Source organism: Morone saxatilis, unplaced genomic scaffold (assembly GCF_004916995.1).
Source record: "Morone saxatilis isolate NCDOM2014 unplaced genomic scaffold, NCSU_SB_2.0 Contig24, whole genome shotgun sequence".
Taxonomy (NCBI): domain Eukaryota; kingdom Metazoa; phylum Chordata; class Actinopteri; family Moronidae; genus Morone; species Morone saxatilis.
The window spans coordinates 7,670,553-7,689,648 of NW_023339807.1; the positions used below are offsets into that span (position 1 = coordinate 7,670,553).

The 19,096-nt window shown below is 39.4% G+C and overlaps 3 protein-coding genes across 3 annotated transcripts in view; 1 reads left to right on the forward strand and 2 right to left on the reverse strand.

Annotated features, from left to right (window-relative positions):
* The window catches only part of LOC118335604 (protein amalgam-like), a 6,596-nt gene extending 2,912 nt beyond the window's left edge, over window positions 1-3,684 (reverse strand). The window contains exons 1-5 of the mRNA XM_035671980.1: window positions 3,496-3,684; window positions 2,660-2,802; window positions 2,300-2,370; window positions 1,977-2,182; window positions 49-312 (exon numbers count right to left, since the gene is read on the reverse strand). Coding sequence (XP_035527873.1) covers window positions 49-312; window positions 1,977-2,182; window positions 2,300-2,370; window positions 2,660-2,802; window positions 3,496-3,556 — 745 coding nt within the window. The 5' untranslated portion in view covers window positions 3,557-3,684. The remainder of the gene's footprint in view (window positions 1-48; window positions 313-1,976; window positions 2,183-2,299; window positions 2,371-2,659; window positions 2,803-3,495) is intronic.
* Window positions 3,685-4,017: 333 nt separating this feature from the next.
* On the forward strand, window positions 4,018-17,318 carry hpn (hepsin). Its single transcript, XM_035671982.1, has 13 exons — window positions 4,018-4,469; window positions 5,845-5,999; window positions 11,403-11,510; window positions 11,693-11,734; window positions 11,952-12,081; window positions 12,161-12,280; window positions 12,462-12,502; window positions 12,986-13,151; window positions 13,260-13,450; window positions 14,816-14,911; window positions 15,276-15,418; window positions 15,682-15,846; window positions 16,299-17,318. The coding sequence occupies exons 2-13, from the start codon at window positions 5,969-5,971 to the stop codon at window positions 16,341-16,343; spliced, it is 1,278 nt and encodes a 425-aa protein (XP_035527875.1). The 5' UTR covers window positions 4,018-4,469; window positions 5,845-5,968; the 3' UTR covers window positions 16,344-17,318.
* Window positions 17,319-18,600: 1,282 nt separating this feature from the next.
* Window positions 18,601-19,096, reverse strand: part of LOC118335709 (B-cell receptor CD22-like) — a 7,353-nt gene continuing 6,857 nt past the window's right edge. The window contains exon 12 of the mRNA XM_035672135.1: window positions 18,601-18,605. Within this exon, the coding sequence (XP_035528028.1) occupies window positions 18,601-18,605 (5 nt within the window). The remainder of the gene's footprint in view (window positions 18,606-19,096) is intronic.

The window sequence follows — 19,096 nt, forward strand, 5'->3', positions numbered from 1 at the left end:
TTTGACTTTTTGACTTTGACTTTGTATACAGGATCAAACTTTACTTACACTCTACATCAATGGGCAACATTGTAGAGTTCTGCACTTTATCTCCAGTCTGTATCTGACAGTAGTAGCTGCCAGAGTCATCAGACGTAACCTCACTGATGTCCCACACCTGTCCAGTGTGTCTTGGGCTGGTGCCCGTGCTCTTGTACCATCTGAAACGGGCCTGTGGACCGGCCGCAGGGCTGCAGCAGACCAGATGTAATGCCTCGCCCTTAGTGATGTCACTGGAGCGACTTGCTGACACTGAGACTGCGCTGGATGCTTCTGCAGGAAAAAGAGTTAAGAAAGGACACAGGTGGTTATTGTACTTACTGTCCCTGTCTGTATGTTAGCAAGGCAATATCACTAACCCCATTTTGGATATTTTCCCCTTTAATTTCTTCAACTGTTACATGGTTTTAAAAACAGTTGTTTGAGCTGCTCTTTTTCTATCTCTTCTTGTCTATCCAACAAGAAATACGCAGTTCTTCTTGTTCTTCTGTTGTTTCTGTTTCTGTAATATTCTTGGTCAGGGCTGGCTCTAGCCCATTTGGTGCCCTTTTTGTTAATATGTATTATTTTCAAGACAGAACAGAAGGTACGCCAGTGATCCAAAATTAGTTATTATTATTATTTAGGGTGACTTTTGGCGGCGGCGCCCCTCCAGCAGATGGCCGGCTTCTAGGCGACCGGCCTAGTATCGCCTATGCCTAGAGCCGGCCCTGCTCTTGGTTAAAAAAAACGCAGGTCCCCATATTCTCAGAAACCTCTGTGGGGACTAGACGACCATAAAATACTAAATTCTGGCCTCCAGGTTGATTTTGTTCATTTAACATTCATACTAAAAGGTTATGTTTAATGTTTTGAGAGAAACTCTGACGCTCACATTAGTGGGTTTAACTAACTGAATGTTTGTGTAATCCTGTACAGAACAACACAATGTGATGTGACAATTTGTACCCAGTCTGAATACAAACTTTTATCTGATAATTAATTTCTATTATATATGTATATCCACAACATTTTTGTTCTTTTGTTTTTCTTACAGGTTGCCAGTACTCAAGGGGCTTTTGTGAATCACAAAGGATGACACAGCATGGCAACAAAGAGGAAAAACAACAGTAAACAACAAGAAAAGAGTGTGACTTCATCCAGACATTTTTCAATAATGTCTTTAGACGTGCCTTGTGGTTGGACACCAACACCTACACACGCAAAATTAGATTTCTTGTCAATATGCTCTAATACCTTAAATGGCTCTAAATCCCCTTTTTAAAACTCGCCAGCAAAGACATGTTACAGTTTGTCCTCACATGTTTGAGTTTAATTTTGTTCCAAACACCAGTGGACATTATGGAACTGATTGTTATGTCAAGTTGAGTTTATAGTTCGTTTATATGCAGACAGTGGCCGGTTTCAGTTCCACTTCTCATAAATAGCCCAATGTGTCAAACAGAGGGTTGTTTAAAGGAAGTGGTGGATACTTAAAACATCAACGCTTGTAATTACAGTGAAGTTAACAAATATTGTAGTTTTATTTTTGTTCAACAAATATTACTAAACACAGCACTCAGTACTGTTATTGCAGGCAGACAGGCATGGAGCAACAGACAGGCAGTTAGATGGCGTGCCAGTTCGTGAGACACAAAGACGGACAAAAACAGTCAGAACATAGAGGAAGGAAATATAAACAAAGATTTTGTGGTTGTCCACTGTAGTTCAAACTGTCACTGTTTCTTCTTTATATTAATTTTTAGTTTAATCACGTAACTGTTGTTACCATTTCAAATTCCAGCTTCATGTTTCTACGTTCTTAATATTTCTACAAATGATAAACTACAGATTGATCACTTTGTTAATGATCATTGGTAAAGAGGACAGTCCTTATTATGACGATGGTGATGATCAATAATAAGTTGTAGTATTAGTTGTAAATGAAAAGTTCCCACCTGCCACCAGCAGCTGTATACCTCTCTGCTCTGGCATCTTCTGTGTCGGGTGGCTGGTGATGAGGTAAAACACGTATGCTCCACTGTCCGACTGTTTCACATCAGAAATCCTCAGAGAACAGTTTTTTGTCCCTGGTTGTCCCAGGTACTCCACCCTGTTCTGGTAGGATGGATCTGGGAAGATACCGTCACTGTGGAAGACATATCTGAGACGGACAGACAGACAGACTTAGATACTTTGTTTGTTAAACCCTGTGCTGTAAGTTCTTTGCTAAAATTAATCACAGGTCTGGTCTTGTGTGTGTGCGTGTCTCAAACAATACCTTTGTGTGATACAGCGGCTGTCTTCAAGACACCACATCTCAGACAAAACTTTGTACTGTTGTCCTCCGCCCTAATAGAAAAAAATATACAGAGTTGCTAAAGATACAAAACAAGGAGCTTTTAAAGTACTGTGATATATCAGATGCTGTGTTTATGTTAACATGGCTCTAGGTCTGTAGTCTAAACCACTCCCAAAACTTAAATTGCAAGCTTAAAATAGTTTAACTCAGTTACCCTTAATCAACCCCCATGTAGCTGCTCGTTTCTGTTCATTGTGATTACAGATTTTAGCCCTGGCAGAGGAAGACACACTGCAGGATATACTGCAACTGCTAACAATGCCTTCTTTATTTCATTACCTGAGCAGAAAGCTGCCCCTCTTCCCTGGTTTCATTAGGACTTTGGGGGTAGTCATAGGAACAAGGGAGAACCACAGAGGAACCAATCACAGCACAGATAGGACTGGAGGGGAGATGAACTGACCAATCACCAGCAAGAATACCTGAAGAGCAGAGGATGTGTGTTAAAATCTATATACCATCAATGGTTAAAATATAACAACTGGCTATAACCACAAGTTACATTAAAAAGGTGGAAACTGTCTTCAAGAATGAATTGATTTTACAGATAAAGGTAGAATAATTCACAGTTGCAATATGCTGTAAGAAAAACTTATACATTTACTTAATACACCAGAAATGAATGATAATAGATGTTTATCTTATGAAGTTACTATATTAGTGTCTAACCTATTGTCAGTGTTAAAAAACATTACCCAGAGACAGAGTAAAAACAGCTACTGTTACAATTATCTACATTGTATTTATTGTATTTACCAGATGTTTATTTTTTTTAATACTTGAAATGTGTCTGCTCAGAGAGACTGTACTTTAATGCTTTCCACAGGTAATGCTTGCCCTTAAGTGAGAGAAATGTTACTTCTTACCGCAGAATTTTCTCATGATTTTGAGCAACGTCTTAGTGCAGATGTACATTTGCCACTGAAATAATCCTCTAAGCAGTTGTGATCACCTCAGTGATTTCTATAACGTCACTCTAAGAATGAAGCTCAGCACTTGAAATAAATTCTGTTCAGTCAGTGTGACGGATAGACGATGGTGTCAGCTTATCTTCACAGTGTTAATGTGTATGTCTGCATGAAATCCTGAATGCTGCCGGTACTTTCAGCTCTTACCTTTCAGAGAGAGTGTGAGCAGCAGCCAGCAGCTCTGTGCAGCTCCTCCACCCATCTTCATCCCTTCCTGCTGCGGCTGTTTGCTTGCTTTGTTGTGCTCAGACCTCTCTCTCCTCTCTGGGACCTTCTTCTGCTCTCTAGTTCAGTCAGTGTCTCCTAGAACTAACACTTACAGATCAGATGGTCCAGCTTCCCTTTTTATTTGTTTCTGCTAACAGGGAACTAAGGTCATGATTGTGTCACCAAAGGGAACTACCATATGTCTAGGCCTGTGTGTTTAGGTGTTGGTTGGGGGACACTCTGTGTGTGTTTTCTGACTGTGCAGATAGGGAGATGAGACATCACACTAACTGAGAGTAATATACCAAAATCACAGCAGACATCTTTAAATCAGCTCAACTCCCTCTTAAGTTGTGTATTATTAGGACAGTCCCCGCCTGTAGGACAGTGTGTTCACCTGGAGCAGGTACACGGGGGTCAGACAGCCAGTACGAGAGCTCTCGTGCCCAGTGTGTCCACTCAGGGACGTGCTGTTGACGTCACTGGTGCCCCTCTTGTCTGCGCAGCTGAGCGCGCACAGGACGAGCACACAGCCCGACGGACTGCGGATAAACTTACACTAACTTTGTTTCAATTAGTCCAGTCTCCCAAATGTTTGTCTCCTTTCTGTTAGGAGCCGGTGCCGGTGGTTTTGGCTGATAGAAAACGGTCGCTGAAAACTGTTTTTGGTCCTTCTTTCTGTGGGGTCAGTAACCTGTGAGCAGAGCAAAAAAAAAAAAAAAANNNNAAAAAAAAAAGAAGGAGAAAAAAAGGGATTTACTGAAAACTGGGATTTTATCTGTGGTGGCGTTTGAACTGTATTGTCGCCTGTCTTCGAGGCTTTTTTTTAATCTTTAATCTCGGACTTAAAATATAAAACAATATTAATCTCTAAGGGAGGAGGCCAGGGCTCCACCTACTGCAAGAAAACACAGGTGAGTCACTTTCTGGAAGGCGACTTTTATGCTTACTCTGAAAACTATTAGCCAGTAGATTAATGTCGGTGTCATTAAAAACAATATTATAGGCGGTACTGCTAAAAAACTAGCAGGTAAAATGAGGTAGGCCACTTGGACAATTTTAATTATTTCAACATTACAATGTGAACTTCTTTTTAATGCTCTTTGGTCTGTTTAACCATGTCTGTCCCCAGGCCTTTGTATAGAGACTCTAACTCTTTAAATCAATGTTAAAGTCATTCACATATCATAACACTTTTATATGCTTTTTAAACATTGTTCTATATTGTTTTGTATAGGAGATACACCTAAAATAAGTCACTAAGCTGAAGGTACACTCAGCTTACTCCCTTGTGCTCCCATATGACTCCATGTCCTCCTGTTTGCAGTCATTACTGTAACTGGTTTAACCTTTGGTGATAGAGACAAAGGTCTAATATATTTAGTGGCATAAGAAGCTCGTACACATGGAAAATGAAGGTACACATATCAGGAAAAGCAACCCAGTTAGTACACAGAGTCATTTGTTATATAGAGTTTATGCATTTGTATCATTTGTATTGTCATTGTCAGTTTTACATCTTAGAAATAATCAGTTACATAATGAGATGATTTTAGCTGACTTGGCTGTTAGGAGGGGAGGGGTGGGCCATGAGTGTATATGTACTGTATATATATATATATATATGTGTGTGTGTGTGTGAGTGAATTAACTCAACACAAAGACTGAAACATGTGCTGTAACATACCTGTACTTATGTTAATAAAAAAATATAAGCAATATTGTTAGTTATTAATTAAGTTCCATTCAATTTTATTTGCATAGCGCCAAATCATATCAGAAGTTATCTCAGGACACTTTCCAAATAGAGCAGCTCTAGACCGTACTTGTGGCAAACTAGTTAGTCCTGTCACTTCATACGTGTTTTTTAAACTTAAAGGCAGAATGAGTAGGATTTCAGGTTGTAAACACAACAACAAAGTGGGCTCCTCCTCCCCGGCTCAACGTGTCCTGTGTCTGCCATCTTTGTAGCTCCATTTTGGATGCATGCTTGAAATTTGGCTGGGGGCTACATACTCACAGCCAAAAGGTTGACGCCCAGAAACGTCCAGAACACAGCATAATAAGAAAATACGGGCAGAGGGCAGGGTTTCTGCTGATACAGACACCACCACTCATGTCTAGTGGGTCATAAGTGATGACTGAGAGGAATTATGTTTGTACGAATCTGTACATTTTTAGGAAAATCCTACTCGTTCTGCATTTAATCTCAAATATGTCTCTCTGTCAAACTCTCTTTGACAAATGTTGCCAACAATATGGGGTTTGTTTTCACTGTTATATTACCAGGCAAAGGTGACTGCCAAGGGCTTAGACCACCTGCCCTGAGGAGTCAAGGAGAGAAGGAAGGAAGAAAGGAAGGAAGGAGAAAGAACATTGTCCATTGTTGACCTCTGCTTCCTACTGTATACAGATGTATGCTGAGAAAGTTGAGGGGAAGATGGGTGAGTGCACATATTGCATACACTGTTGTTCTTATCCCCCCCCCCCCCNNCCCCCCCCCACACACAGATTATGCTGTGCTGGACAGGCTGTAGTTCATGTTGCCTGTTTTCTGTATTTGGGAGCAGACATCAGTCCACTTGACAGTTAACCATTAACTGTTTGTTCAAAGCTTGCTGGCTGTCTCTCTTATGTTCACTGGATTTATTTTTGAGGTTTGGCTCTCAACTTGAAAAACACATACTTAGATTGTTAGTAATATTTTTCATCCAGTAAGATTAAGTCCTATCTCAAATAGAATTGTGATAGGGATGTTGATTCGTGGGGTCAGAAATAACCACCGCCCTTTACACCAAATTACACTTTACAGCACATTATATTTATGCAATAACATCACACTCTCCTGGTGGTCATAAACAAACAGACTCACTGTAACCACGGCACTGTCAATATAAAGCTCTCCTACCCTTATTCCAGCAAACACGCTCTCATCAACATTAGTGAAGCCCACATTTAAAAGGAAACTGAATCCACATCTGTCCTCCTGTCACTGTAGCTGTAAGGCAGTGTCGAGGTTTTATGGCTCTTAATGAGTTCACTGCAGTATAAGTATATAATTGTGTTATGGAAGTAAAGATAAGATAGCATTCCTGTCAGTGTGTACTGAAAAACCCTGTGTTTGCGATGTGCATAAATATTTTGACCTTACGTTTTCCTGTGGTATCTTGAAAGCCTGCATCTACCGTTTGGACTGAAAACTTCTTACAATTCAAATCTTCAAACTTTGTAGAGACAATACATTCACCCCTTTCTTTTACCCCACAACCGTTCTAGACAACAGTATACGAACTTACCTTCCATTGCAGGGACAAAGCAAGTGCCAGTAGCAAGAAGCCAGCAGTCTCCCAGTATGTGACGTCTTTAGTTTGAAACTGACATCATCTTCACATCTTCTGCTGCTCTCTTCAACAGGTCTTCTTGGTCATTGTGCTCTTACCTTCTGTATGAACACGGTCTGCTTACTTTTGTATTTTCTGTTGCCTGACTGAAGGGAGTCCACCCAGATGTAATGAATCAGGCTGTGTCTTTGGTATAATTACAAGAGAAACACAGTCTAGCCTAGGAGTGGCACATGTGGTGTGGTTATTTTGAGTATGGCTGTGCTTAGATTAGGTGGGACGTCATCTATTATCAGTACCAAGCAGTGTTTACCTTAAACGTGACATGCTTATACACAATACGTGTGTGGACAAGCAGAGAAACACAGTTCACACACGATCATTTCTGTCACACGGGGCAGGTTATCTTTCAGATCAGGCTGATTGAGTTTATTTTTACGTTTCCGCCATGACAACCACTACAAGCATGAGTCATAGCTTCTGCTGGGTCTTCATCTGTGTGCCTGTGAGGTCTCCTCCTGCTTCTGGACTGTTGTCTTTGCCTCATCCCACTCCTACCACACCTAGGTTCACTTCAGTCTACTGAGGAAGGATATATTATTCGAAAGCCCTCTAAACCTCTTTTCCTATTTCATTTGGAATGGATGTATGTTGAATTAAGCTCAGTCTTGTTTTTAATGGCACCAGATACATACCAGTGTGATCTTCCTGTTTTGAAAGTAGTTTTGTTTCCCATAGTCCATATGTAAGTGCCTCTAATGCCACTAAGAGAGCAAAGGATAATACTGTAGATGCTGACTATGCAGTCAGCTAGTAAGCTAGTACATGAACCTTGAGCTGGGATTATTTTGTCAAACTACTATTTTAAAGGTCAAGAATGGACATTAATGCTTAACTTTAAGCCAAGACAGACAAAAAGTCATAAAAGTGATACTGAAGATTTAAGAGCTACTGAGCTTACATGTCAGATCCAAGCTCCATGACAACAGAGCAAACTTTATCTTGTGATGAAGACTGTGTGAGACAGTTGGCTGCCCTGGAAGAAAATTACCTTTGACTTGGGATTGTTCTGTCAAAACACTCTCAGAAAGAAGAGTTCCAGACCTTGTATGACTTCTCAGGAAACATTTTCTGTTAATAATTCTTTGGCAAGGTTAAGTTACAGTATATCGATAATACTTTGAGAAAGATTAGTAGATATTATCCTTTTTGGAAAGATCCTTTAGACAATTTGCTTAAGTCTTTAATTTCGAATGAACTATTATTCCTGAATACAGAGTGTGTTGTCTGTGCATTTCCGTGAGTTTTAGGAGGGCGTGGACAGCCCCTTGTCCCATGTGGTACACATCTGTTGCCTTTTACTCAACCGTGAGGTATTACAGTGGGAGGGCGTAATGTGTGCAAATTTAAGGGTATCCCTCCTGACTACCCTGAGAATGAGTAATGACAGTGAAGCTTTTCCATCGTGCTGCTTCAGTGTCTGGTCATGTGACTCATGGATGAGGATAGAAATAACCCAAAATAAAATGTATGTTATGTTCAGTAAATGATGATTCATTCTTACCTCTCATGCCAGCCTTTACCACAGTGGCAACAATCTATGAAGTCAGAATGTGGCTGGATAGTTTGTTGATTGCAATGTAAAAAAAACAGTGATACATCAAGACACTTTTATTTGTTGAGTGCTACTTTTTGTTAAACATAAATTAATCTTAAGTGAATTTGTACTTTACAAACTCATATACAACAGTATTGTGACAGTGTCTTAGAGAAACTTTTGTTTTTTATATAATTAACTATGCTATGAACTTCAAACTTCAAAACTCTGCCTCGCTGTGGAGAACTCTGAATCTTTGAACAGAACGCAAAAAGTTACGCAGTGTTTGCATTATTGTAATACAAGATATACAACATCTGAACTGCATTCACAACTGTCCAACCTTCACTATTGCAGCGTACTAGTCAGCACATTATACCACAGTGATTTCAGAAGAGCCCTTCCTCACAACACACACATGCAGAGACACACACACACACACACACACACACACAGGATAAGGTGGTCTCAGGTAGAAGTGGACACAATAGAGTGCTTGTTCTGTCTTGCAGTAAGAGAGCAGCAAAGAAAGAAGAAGAAAGGAGTTGGAAACTAGGGGGGGTGGGCAGCACCAGTTTTGGTGCTGGAGTTGAGGTGTGTGGCAGAAATGTTGGGGTATTTCCTGGAAACTACAATCTGAAAGAATGAACACGAGCCTGGAATGTCCCTCTGATAATATGTCCTGTGGCATCAATCAGATACTCCTTGTAGTTTCTCACTTAAACCTTTTCATCTCTCTAAACTTTTGAAACCAATTTTACAACTCAAGGAACAATAACACCATTATCATGCTGGAGGGGAAGCCTGAGGAAGGGAGGGAGAAGAGAGGCACAAAGAGGGGAAGAGAGGAGGGAAAGAGATGGGTACAAAGGGAGGCAAGGAAAGGTAGGGAGGGTAATGCAGTCAAGGTGCAGGTAGAGTGGGTCAGGGAGAGGCTGTAGTGTAGAAGGAGGGAGTAGGTGTGAGGAGATAGCTGAGAAGGAGGTCACTGGATTAGCAGGTCTACACAGCTATCACCTTTCATGACAACAGCGTAGAAATCCGGCAGCTGTGGGACCAAGTGGTTCTGAACAATACTGGTTCCTTGTCATTCCTTGAGTTGTTTTACTTACATCAAGACACAAGACTCAAGTTGACATATAAGTTTAGGAAAATGACTTTAAGTTGGTAACTGTGCAGGAACGGTTCTGGTTCTGCATCCCGGTGGGCCCGTTAATGTCCAAAGAAAACATTTCAAATGCCTCTTTACTAACTGATAATGGGTCCTATCCTCAAGAAGAACAAACCATTTTCCCTGTGAACATTTACATTTGGTAAATCTATTGTTAATTATCAAAACATTGTAATGGAATTGTTTTTAATTGTGATAACTTTGTGAGAGAGCTAGAGGTGTAAGAGAGTAGGGAACATGTTGGAGTGAGACAGTAGCAGGAAGGAAACATGGCATGTAGAATGTTTTCTCTGATTCGATAGGAAACTCATACGGTACTTACAGTATCTCCAGTTGCTTCCTGGCACACTGATGGAAAGTATTACTATTAGAGTCTTGGCTGTCCCATGCAATATCTATGTAATAACTGAACACACAGGCTTTCAATATCCAATGTTAATACACTTGATTTAAGGTTACATCAGCCCTTTCAGCATGGACACCTTGTTTATTCCTTCATCTCTCACTATTGATTATCAGGAACAAAATGATTTTCATATTTAATAGAAATGACAGATACTTGATACTTTAGTCTTTAAATACTTTAAAAGTCATTCCTATACCTCATTCTCACCCCAAAAAGTTGTGTGTGTCCCAAGTTCAGTTTGTCACTCCAGCAGTCTTTTTTACAGCAGACATTCTGACATGTTGTGGCTGGAAACACACGGGTGTAATTCATAATATAATGATTGCTGCATTAGGGCTCTACCATTGTGCATCATGTTCATTGTCATGGCTTTAATGTAGTCAGAAACACCTGCTTCTCCTGCCAAGTCAAATGGGTGTTGTCTTGCTGACCACTGACACATACATTTTAAAGGCTCTGAACAGGTGTAAATACTACAATTTATTATGTATTCTGGTTCACTGTCACACTGCCATGGCTCACTGTCACACTTGGGACAACAGACTTGTCAAAGCAGGAACAGCACATATGGAACTAAAAAAGATTAATTATGGCTCTGTACCATCACAAGTGTCCTAGTAAGCCATGACAGTGACGACCAGGACCCTGGACCTAGGACAGAGGAATGGATTTATTATTGTTAATAATTACACCTGCGTTTTTTCATTCCATTGTATGTCTGTAATGAAACATGTGTATTAACTCTAAGCAGTGGGTCAAGCTGACAACTTATGCTCAGAGCAGAGGATAACAGGGGCAGGAGCACACACATACTGTATGTGCACGCGGTACAGACATGGCACCATATCCTAGCTTAAGAGTTTGTTCTTGCTTTGTGGAGAAATGCTAGACTTTAGACTATTGATCTAATCAGTGTCATTTGTACTTTTTAGTCTTTGCCAGGAAATGTGCTGTATGCCCCTTCACATAGGGACAGTGAGCTGATACTGGTTATTGTGCTGATGTTTATTGTAGGGTGGCTTAAGAGTCCAAAAAAAGAGCCCAAATTAAATACTAGTAGTCTGAACTATTGCCATGTATCATTTTCTTAGGTATTGACATAAACATACACAACACAGTTAACTTTAGTTCACTGTTGTTATATTTACTCTTTTTTCTTCAACCCCTGTGTGTAGTGGGAATATTGTAATATGTAACTACGTAATGTTAAAAGCTTGAGTGCTGCTGTATATGTGCCCTGGCATGTATGCATTCATGTGTGTGTCTCTCTGTGTACATATATATATATATATCTACTGTCACTGTCACTCATGTATGTGTGTGTGTCTGCAGGGAGCAGGGGAATCTCTCTGACCTGTGTGTTGACCCCCTGCCGTGTGATTGGAGTGTGTGTGATGCTGATGACCTTGGGAGCCATCGGAGCAGCCGTCTGGGCCGTAGGTCAGACCACTTGCTTTCACACATTGAAACATACATTCTTGTCAAACATCTGATGACTGTAATCTGTTTTTCATTTCAAGTTCATATCCAGTAGTTCTCATTATCAAAGATATGTCATTATATGGTATCATACATTGCATTAACTTAACAAATGCCTGCTGTTTTTTATTACCTTTCTATAGTTACGTATTGCACAATGGAGGAAGACACAGGACTGTATGATGGTGAGTAAGAGAGGACAAGGTGATGCTTTCAAATTCACAGATTTCTAATAGGTAGTCTTATACCAGATTTCACAGTACAGTAAGGAGGAATTACAAATGTTTTTGACTGCCAAGGAGGATATTGTACGTTTTTTGTTTCTTTGTGAGTAGCAACCAAAAAAAAACATTTGATGCAATTGTACCCAGCTAAAAGTAACCCCATTATCATTCCCTGCAGTCCAGGTAAATTCTGCTGACCAACATCTCAGAGTCTTTGACTCCGCCCAGAGGAGGTGGCGTCAGGTGTGTTCCTCCTCAGCCAATGAGCTGCTAGCTAGCATCAGCTGTGAGGAAGTGGGGTTCGTCAGGTGAGATATTTTTACAATTACAGGGTTTCCTTGCTGCGTGGTGTGACAAAGGACTAAAGTGTGTGTGCTTTTGTTTTAGTGTGGTGAATTACTCAGTCACATCAGTGCCAGAGGCCAGTGGGGATGGCGGGGAGTTTTTCTGTGTCAGACAGGAAGAGCTCAGCTTCGGCAAGAAAATCAAAGACTCATTGTTCCCATGGTAACAAACACCTGTCTCATAGCAGTCTAACCTTCTACTACACTGTCCTCTCTGTTGCTCATCCTGCCTTTTCTTTCACCCGTCTACTCGGTTAACATAGAGGAAGCTGAACAGTAACTTAGTTTGGATGTTTTCTTTTTCTCTGTCAGGCTGTTACTAACTCTGTCTGTCTTTGTTGCAGTGACTGTGAGAGCAGGGAGGTTCTCACACTGTTGTGCCAAGGTAAGATCTGCACTCATTCTGTGTGACACACTGGCACACTTTATACTCTGATATCTTACACCCACCTCTCATCTTTTTCCACATGCTCCCATCCACTATCTTACTCTGTCTTAGGGCTGCAACTAACAATGAACAATTATTCAATTATTGAATAATCTGTTGATCATTTTGTTGATTAATTGTTGTTTAGTCCATAAAAGTCATAAAATAGTGAAAAATGTTGAAAGCCCTCAAAGGTCTGGTTTTGTTCACAACACAAATATATTCAGTTTACTGTCACAGAGGACTAAAGAAATCAGAAAATATTCACAGAAACTAAAACTTTCGAAATATTTCTGAAAAAATGACTCAAAATGATTAATCGATTGTCAAAATATCTGGTGAATAATTTAATAGTATTTAATAAATGTTCTTTCATTCATTATGCCCAGACAGTAAACTTAATTTTGTCTCCCTCTTTGTCACTCTCTCTTTACTCGGCAGACTGTGGCAGGCGTAGTTTTGCAGCAGACCGTATAGTTGGTGGTGTGGATGCCCGGCAGGGCAGTTGGCCTTGGCAGGTCAGCTTACAGTATGATGGAGTTCATCAGTGTGGAGGATCCATCATCTCAAACCGCTGGATTGTCTCAGCAGCTCACTGCTTCCCTGAGTAAGTAACCAAGCATGAATTCATACAGAAATTACTGTATATTGTCAGTACTGGTAAAACTCACGTGAGACATAATTGCTTCTTCTTCCGCCTACTTTTACCCTGTAGGCGGTATCGCTTTGTTAATCGCTGGCGTGTGCTGCTGGGCTCCATCTATAATAAACCAGTCAACGCCAATGTGGCGGAGGTGAAGACCATCGTTTACCACAGCAGCTACCTGCCCTTTGTAGATGCTAACATTGATGACAACAGCAGGGACATCGCTGTTCTGGCCCTCACCCAGCCCATCGTTTTCAACGGTTGGACACACTAGAGCGCACACATTCATCTTCACACACTCCCCTACACACTCTAGTATTTGATTGCATGGTGACAGTGATTAGAGATGAGGAAGAATGGCAAAGAAACGGAGCGAGTCAAAGAGACACAGAGTCAGTCATTGTGGTAATTTGCCTGCTTTAGGTTTCCTGTTTCCCAGATTCGAGTCAGCAGGACAAAAGTTCTTTTATTCAACATAATAATATCAGCACTGAACAGGATATAACTACTGATTCCTCTTGTGTCTGATGCTCTTGTTCTGTCCTGGTATCAATGACTCTTTTAGTAAAATATCCACACTTTCATAATGAGAAAGAGTCATCTGTCTTTGTGTATCTGTGATACTGCAATCTGTTGAAGCATGCAAAAGGATGATTGGAGGTTGTGGTTTATGCTGGTATTATAGGTTAGGAGAGAGACAGAGGTTAGCATTGTGTTAACAGTGTATGTCACAGCTAAAAATTAACTAAATAAAACTAAATCAGCATATGTAGTGGGTTGTAAGCAAATATTTTGAGGAAATTACAAATATCTAAATGCAAATATACTGTATTAACATTATTTGACCTGCAGAAATATGGATGTAGAGGGACAAGGCAGTGGCTAAAGTTTCTGAAATATAAATAAAACCTGATTTACACTCACATGTAGTGTTTAATTGTTGAGTCACTGATGTTTATTAACAGCATGTCATATTATGCAGTAGAATAAAGTTGTAGTAGCAATGTTTCAGGAGGTCATGTCTGACATCTAGTGTTTGACATTCATAATTACAACCACTGCATATAACACACGGAAAGGACAGGTTTAGGTTAAATGACTCTCTGTAAAGTGTCCTTCATGGATGATACGTTACCTGTATTGTATCACTCACTTGTTTCATATATATTTTGTTTATTAATTCACCCGTAGACAGCGTAGCCCAATGAGAATAGTTATCCTGTGTACAGTTAACAATTAAATCAAAGATATTACATATTATAATCAGGAGTGAGAACAAGACAGGAGCTAAATTAAAAATTGGACTAAAGCTTCAGTTCGTTATTACTGTATACAGGTCTGTCTTGCTCCAGGCATTAATATGCAATGTTTGGATATGAAAGGCTGAAACTCATTTATCTTCACTGTTACGTATGAAGTAATGTTATTATTACAGCATGCAAATGTTGGTTTCACTGATCAGGGACATTGTATTTTGTTGTCTCCCTGTCTCGGCACATGCTGCAGTGGCTTCTTCTGCATTTTAGTACGAGTAAACTTTTGATGACTGTGTGTATGTGTGTGTTTGATGGTGAAATATTATTATGTAAATGTGTTTTCTTATGTCTTGATGTGGTTGTGTGTAGAATACATCCAGCCTATTTGCCTGCCAGCATACGGTCAAAGACTGATAGATGGGCAGATGGGAACAGTAACAGGCTGGGGAAATGTAGGATACTATGGTGAGTCTATGTATCATTACAGCTGTAACGTAATACAATGCATAAAATTATGTGTTGGATGACATTATTTGCATTCCTTGACTTTTTGGATTGAAATTGGTGACAGCTCATCCTCTTTTCTCATTTCTGTAGTTATTTTTTGTAAGCCTATCAATATGCTATTTTAACAAACACCAGTGGTCACTTTGATCGACATAAATACATACATACATACATACAAACATGTCAGTTGCAATATTTAAAAGGACAGAAAGGACAATTGATACATCTTGGAAACATAAATGCTCTGTTTTAGCTAAACCCCCTCCACAATATTGTTGTTTTATATGTATATAATACAGTTTTTAATATTTCTCACTAACAGGTCGTCTAGCAGATGTTCTCCAGGAAGCGAACGTCCCCATCATCAGCGACACTGTCTGTAACGCTCCTGATTACTATGACAATCAAATCACCACCAGTATGTTCTGTGCTGGTTATGAGAAAGGAGGCACGGATGCCTGCCAGGTCAGGGTGTGTCTGTGTCGATGCGTTCTGGTGCATAAATGCTAGTGTTTTTATGTTTGTGGGTTTCTAATTATGGAACTCTGATATGTCCTCTTGTGTCTGTGTGTGTACTTTGCTTTTCTGCTTGTAATCTGAATGCCTTTAAATGCATATACCTGCTTGTTTGATGTGTTATTACATTCATATTTGTTTGAAGTTTTGTTTATTCTTGCTTAAAATGAGTGGTTATAATGTGCGTCTGCTTTAATCCTTTGTGGCTTCAGGGAGACAGTGGTGGTCCTTTTGTGGCATACGATTGCCTGTCCAAGACCAGTCGGTATCGTCTGCTGGGGGTTGTGAGCTGGGGAACAGGCTGTGCCATGCCCAAGAAACCTGGCGTCTACACCAGAGTGTCCCGATTTCTGCCCTGGATATCTACGGCCATGAGGGTGAGAAACTGAACAATTTTATTTGATTGTAATGTAATGAAATTGTCGTAATGCTATAATACAGATAGCAATACCTCTGCCACCAAATTAATTGACTGGCAATAACTACATAAACAGAACAATAACTCATCTATAAACCACTCACCACCAATATATGGACATTGCCCACACTTCCACATACAGGTACAAGGAGTCTGTATTCATATTCAGGCTGTGAGAAGTTTTTCCTTTGGAAAGTCAAAACGTATGACACTACAAAATATTTATAGATAGCATGGAAAAAAAGAATGAAGAGTAGAGGACATGCTAGTTTTTCCTCACCCCCACACAGAATTGTCGCATACAATGTTACATACATTAATTTGAGGTAAAGTTTTAGTCATCTATATCTATAATCTGTTCTTGTGACATTAAAGATGTGTTTAACAATTGCTCTCATCTCTCTCCTACAGAACTATCACAACTCACCGGGGGTTCATAAAATGGCCCGGACATGAGATCCCTGCTCCCACTTTTTCTACTCTTGGATGACAATATTGAAAGACCCCCTAGATGTCAGCGGGGCCTGTTTAATGGGGATGAAAGGCTGTGATGTCCCAGATTCCCCGTCTTACCTAAAACTTTTTCAGTGAGGAATTAACCACTTCCTGAACCTTCCCACATTGTTAAATCTCTACCAATATCACACTTGCTAATAGATACGCTGTATCTATGCAGAGATACACAGACAGAGGTCTTTAAAGGTCGGGTACGCGATTTTTAGAGAAAGTTTGTTGAAAGATTATAAAACGTCATCACATGAATGACTTGCAAGCACACAGCATCCGAAACACAACGGAACTGGCCAAAGTTAGTTGTTTAAATTGTTTTTATAAAACTAGAGTAACTGAGGAGAGCATTGTAGGTTTGTAGCTAAGCTAACAATGAAGGTAATGTTGGCAAGCCTGTTTTTAGGTCTTGTGGCTATAAAACCCTTAAAACATACACACAAATACCATGATATAGAGCAAACAAGTAATGTAGCTATGTTGTGGGTTAGCAAACTGTTGCTAAAGTTGCTGCTGTGCAGCTAACACCCAGAGAGGGCATCCCAGAGCCATCACACCAGCTCCAGACAGCGATACTGACAACTCTCCTGCTACCATAGCTAACATCACATCAAAAGCATATCTTGGCAAACCAGAAAGTTAGCTGAATGTCCGTGGGCAAGTAATTTCACGTTATCTGATACACAAATCCTAGCTGGAATGGCCGGAATAACAAGATAGTTTTGTGCCAGCACACAGCAGAAAGCTAGTGGAGCATGAGGAGATATCCACTAAATAAATAAAAAAAATTGGATTTGAATCACATTGTCTAGAATCGCTTACCCCACCTTTACAGGACCAGTGTGTAGGATTTAGTGGCATCTAGTGGTCAAGTTGCAGATTGCGTTTGAATACAGCTCACCCTTCCAAGCTTGTAGGAGAAACTACGGTGGCCATGAAACTTGTGAAAAACACATAGGCCCCATTTAGAGCCAGTGTTTGGTGTGTTCGTTCTGGGCTACCGTAGAAACATGGCGGTTTGTGGGTCCGTAGAGGAGGACCCTTATTTTCAGGTAACTATACACTAATGAAAACATACTTATGAATATTCAGTTTCTGCCAATAGATCCTCCTAATGTTACACACCGGACCTTTAAGACCTTCACATTATGTTGACTAACTTTGTTATTATGAAGTTAAATATTGATAAAAGGGCAAAAGTGAAGAATACTAGAATCACTTTACTGGATTTATGAAGCCAGTTTTGTAAAATATAATGAATTTGTTTTTCTGAGCTGACTTTTTTCTCCTCTTGTATTTTTTTGTTTAGCTACATACTACTGTGATGCCACCATAAATCAATATACTGTAGAAATAACCACTATAACCTATGAGCTAAAGAGCAATACATTGAATTAAGACTTGTGAATGCTCAGGTTTATCTTAATAATTCTAGATGTAATTGCAAGGATTCATACAATAAATGCCGGTGTACACAGTAAGCCACAATGCGTGCATTTACATTGTGCAACACTAAGAAACACACACAGACAGATTAAAAATCTAACATGTTGGTAATTTTGAAGAATTACAGCACACATCCAACTTTTCACATCACAAGCATCTCATATCATAATTGAGCTCTTACTTGTGTGATATGTTTCATATCTTTTTATATGCAGTAGCCTGACTTTTGTATGAAGAATAATTATTCATACAAGTTCTATCTTTATTCACACATGAATGGATGAAATATGCGTATATTGAAATCAGTATTTTGTTGTTATCTTGTAAATATTAGTCACTGTCTTGTTTATGTAGATGTTATGTTACAGATCTTAAAGCCAGGAGTGCAATAACAACCTAAATCATGTTCTCAGAAGATATTTTACTTTTACTGCCACACATATTAATTACCAGACTTCAAATGCTAATGATGTCTGATTTCATTAACTGGCATGAGTAGGCATTATTATATACTAAAATTCCAGCTCTTACAGTCGTTTTTAACATAAAACACAAATAATCATTTCAACAGTAAGTTTACGGCTGTTACTTATATTCAGATTAAAGCGGCATCAGGACGAAGGTCGAAGGTCACTATACTGCTGTATATTTGTTTTACAAGATAGTGTATTTACACCTTCAAAGAAATGTTTATTACATTCAAACAGACGAAAATTAAGGACAAATGGGAAAAAGGAAATGTTTCAAACTAATCTGCACCTCAAGCTAATAACCAACATGACAGAGGATGAGGTATAGTGTATAGGCACAAAAATGACTGCACCCTCACGAGAATCACAAAACAATATTCACAAAATAAAAAACACAATACAGAACTTTATCACTGTAGATATGGACTGAATCTGAACCTGCTCCTGGCATAAATGAATGGATGTGAACACAACTAACTTTCTGCAAAATACATTTGAACCCGGTCTGGCACTGATTTTTATCTCTTGAATAAACCGAATATAATGTGCATTCCCATACTACTCACCACCAGCTCCCCCTTTGAAATAAAATTCATGTATGTACATTTATGGTGATTATGATGTGTACAAGAGAAATACATTTTGTAAAATGTAAATTGTTTCATTGAGTATTGTATTGAAATAAATCCTTAATTAAAAACAACTTGTCTTCAGTCATTGTGTTATAATATCACTCTTTCAATATATATATATATATATATATATATATATATATATTGTAGTATA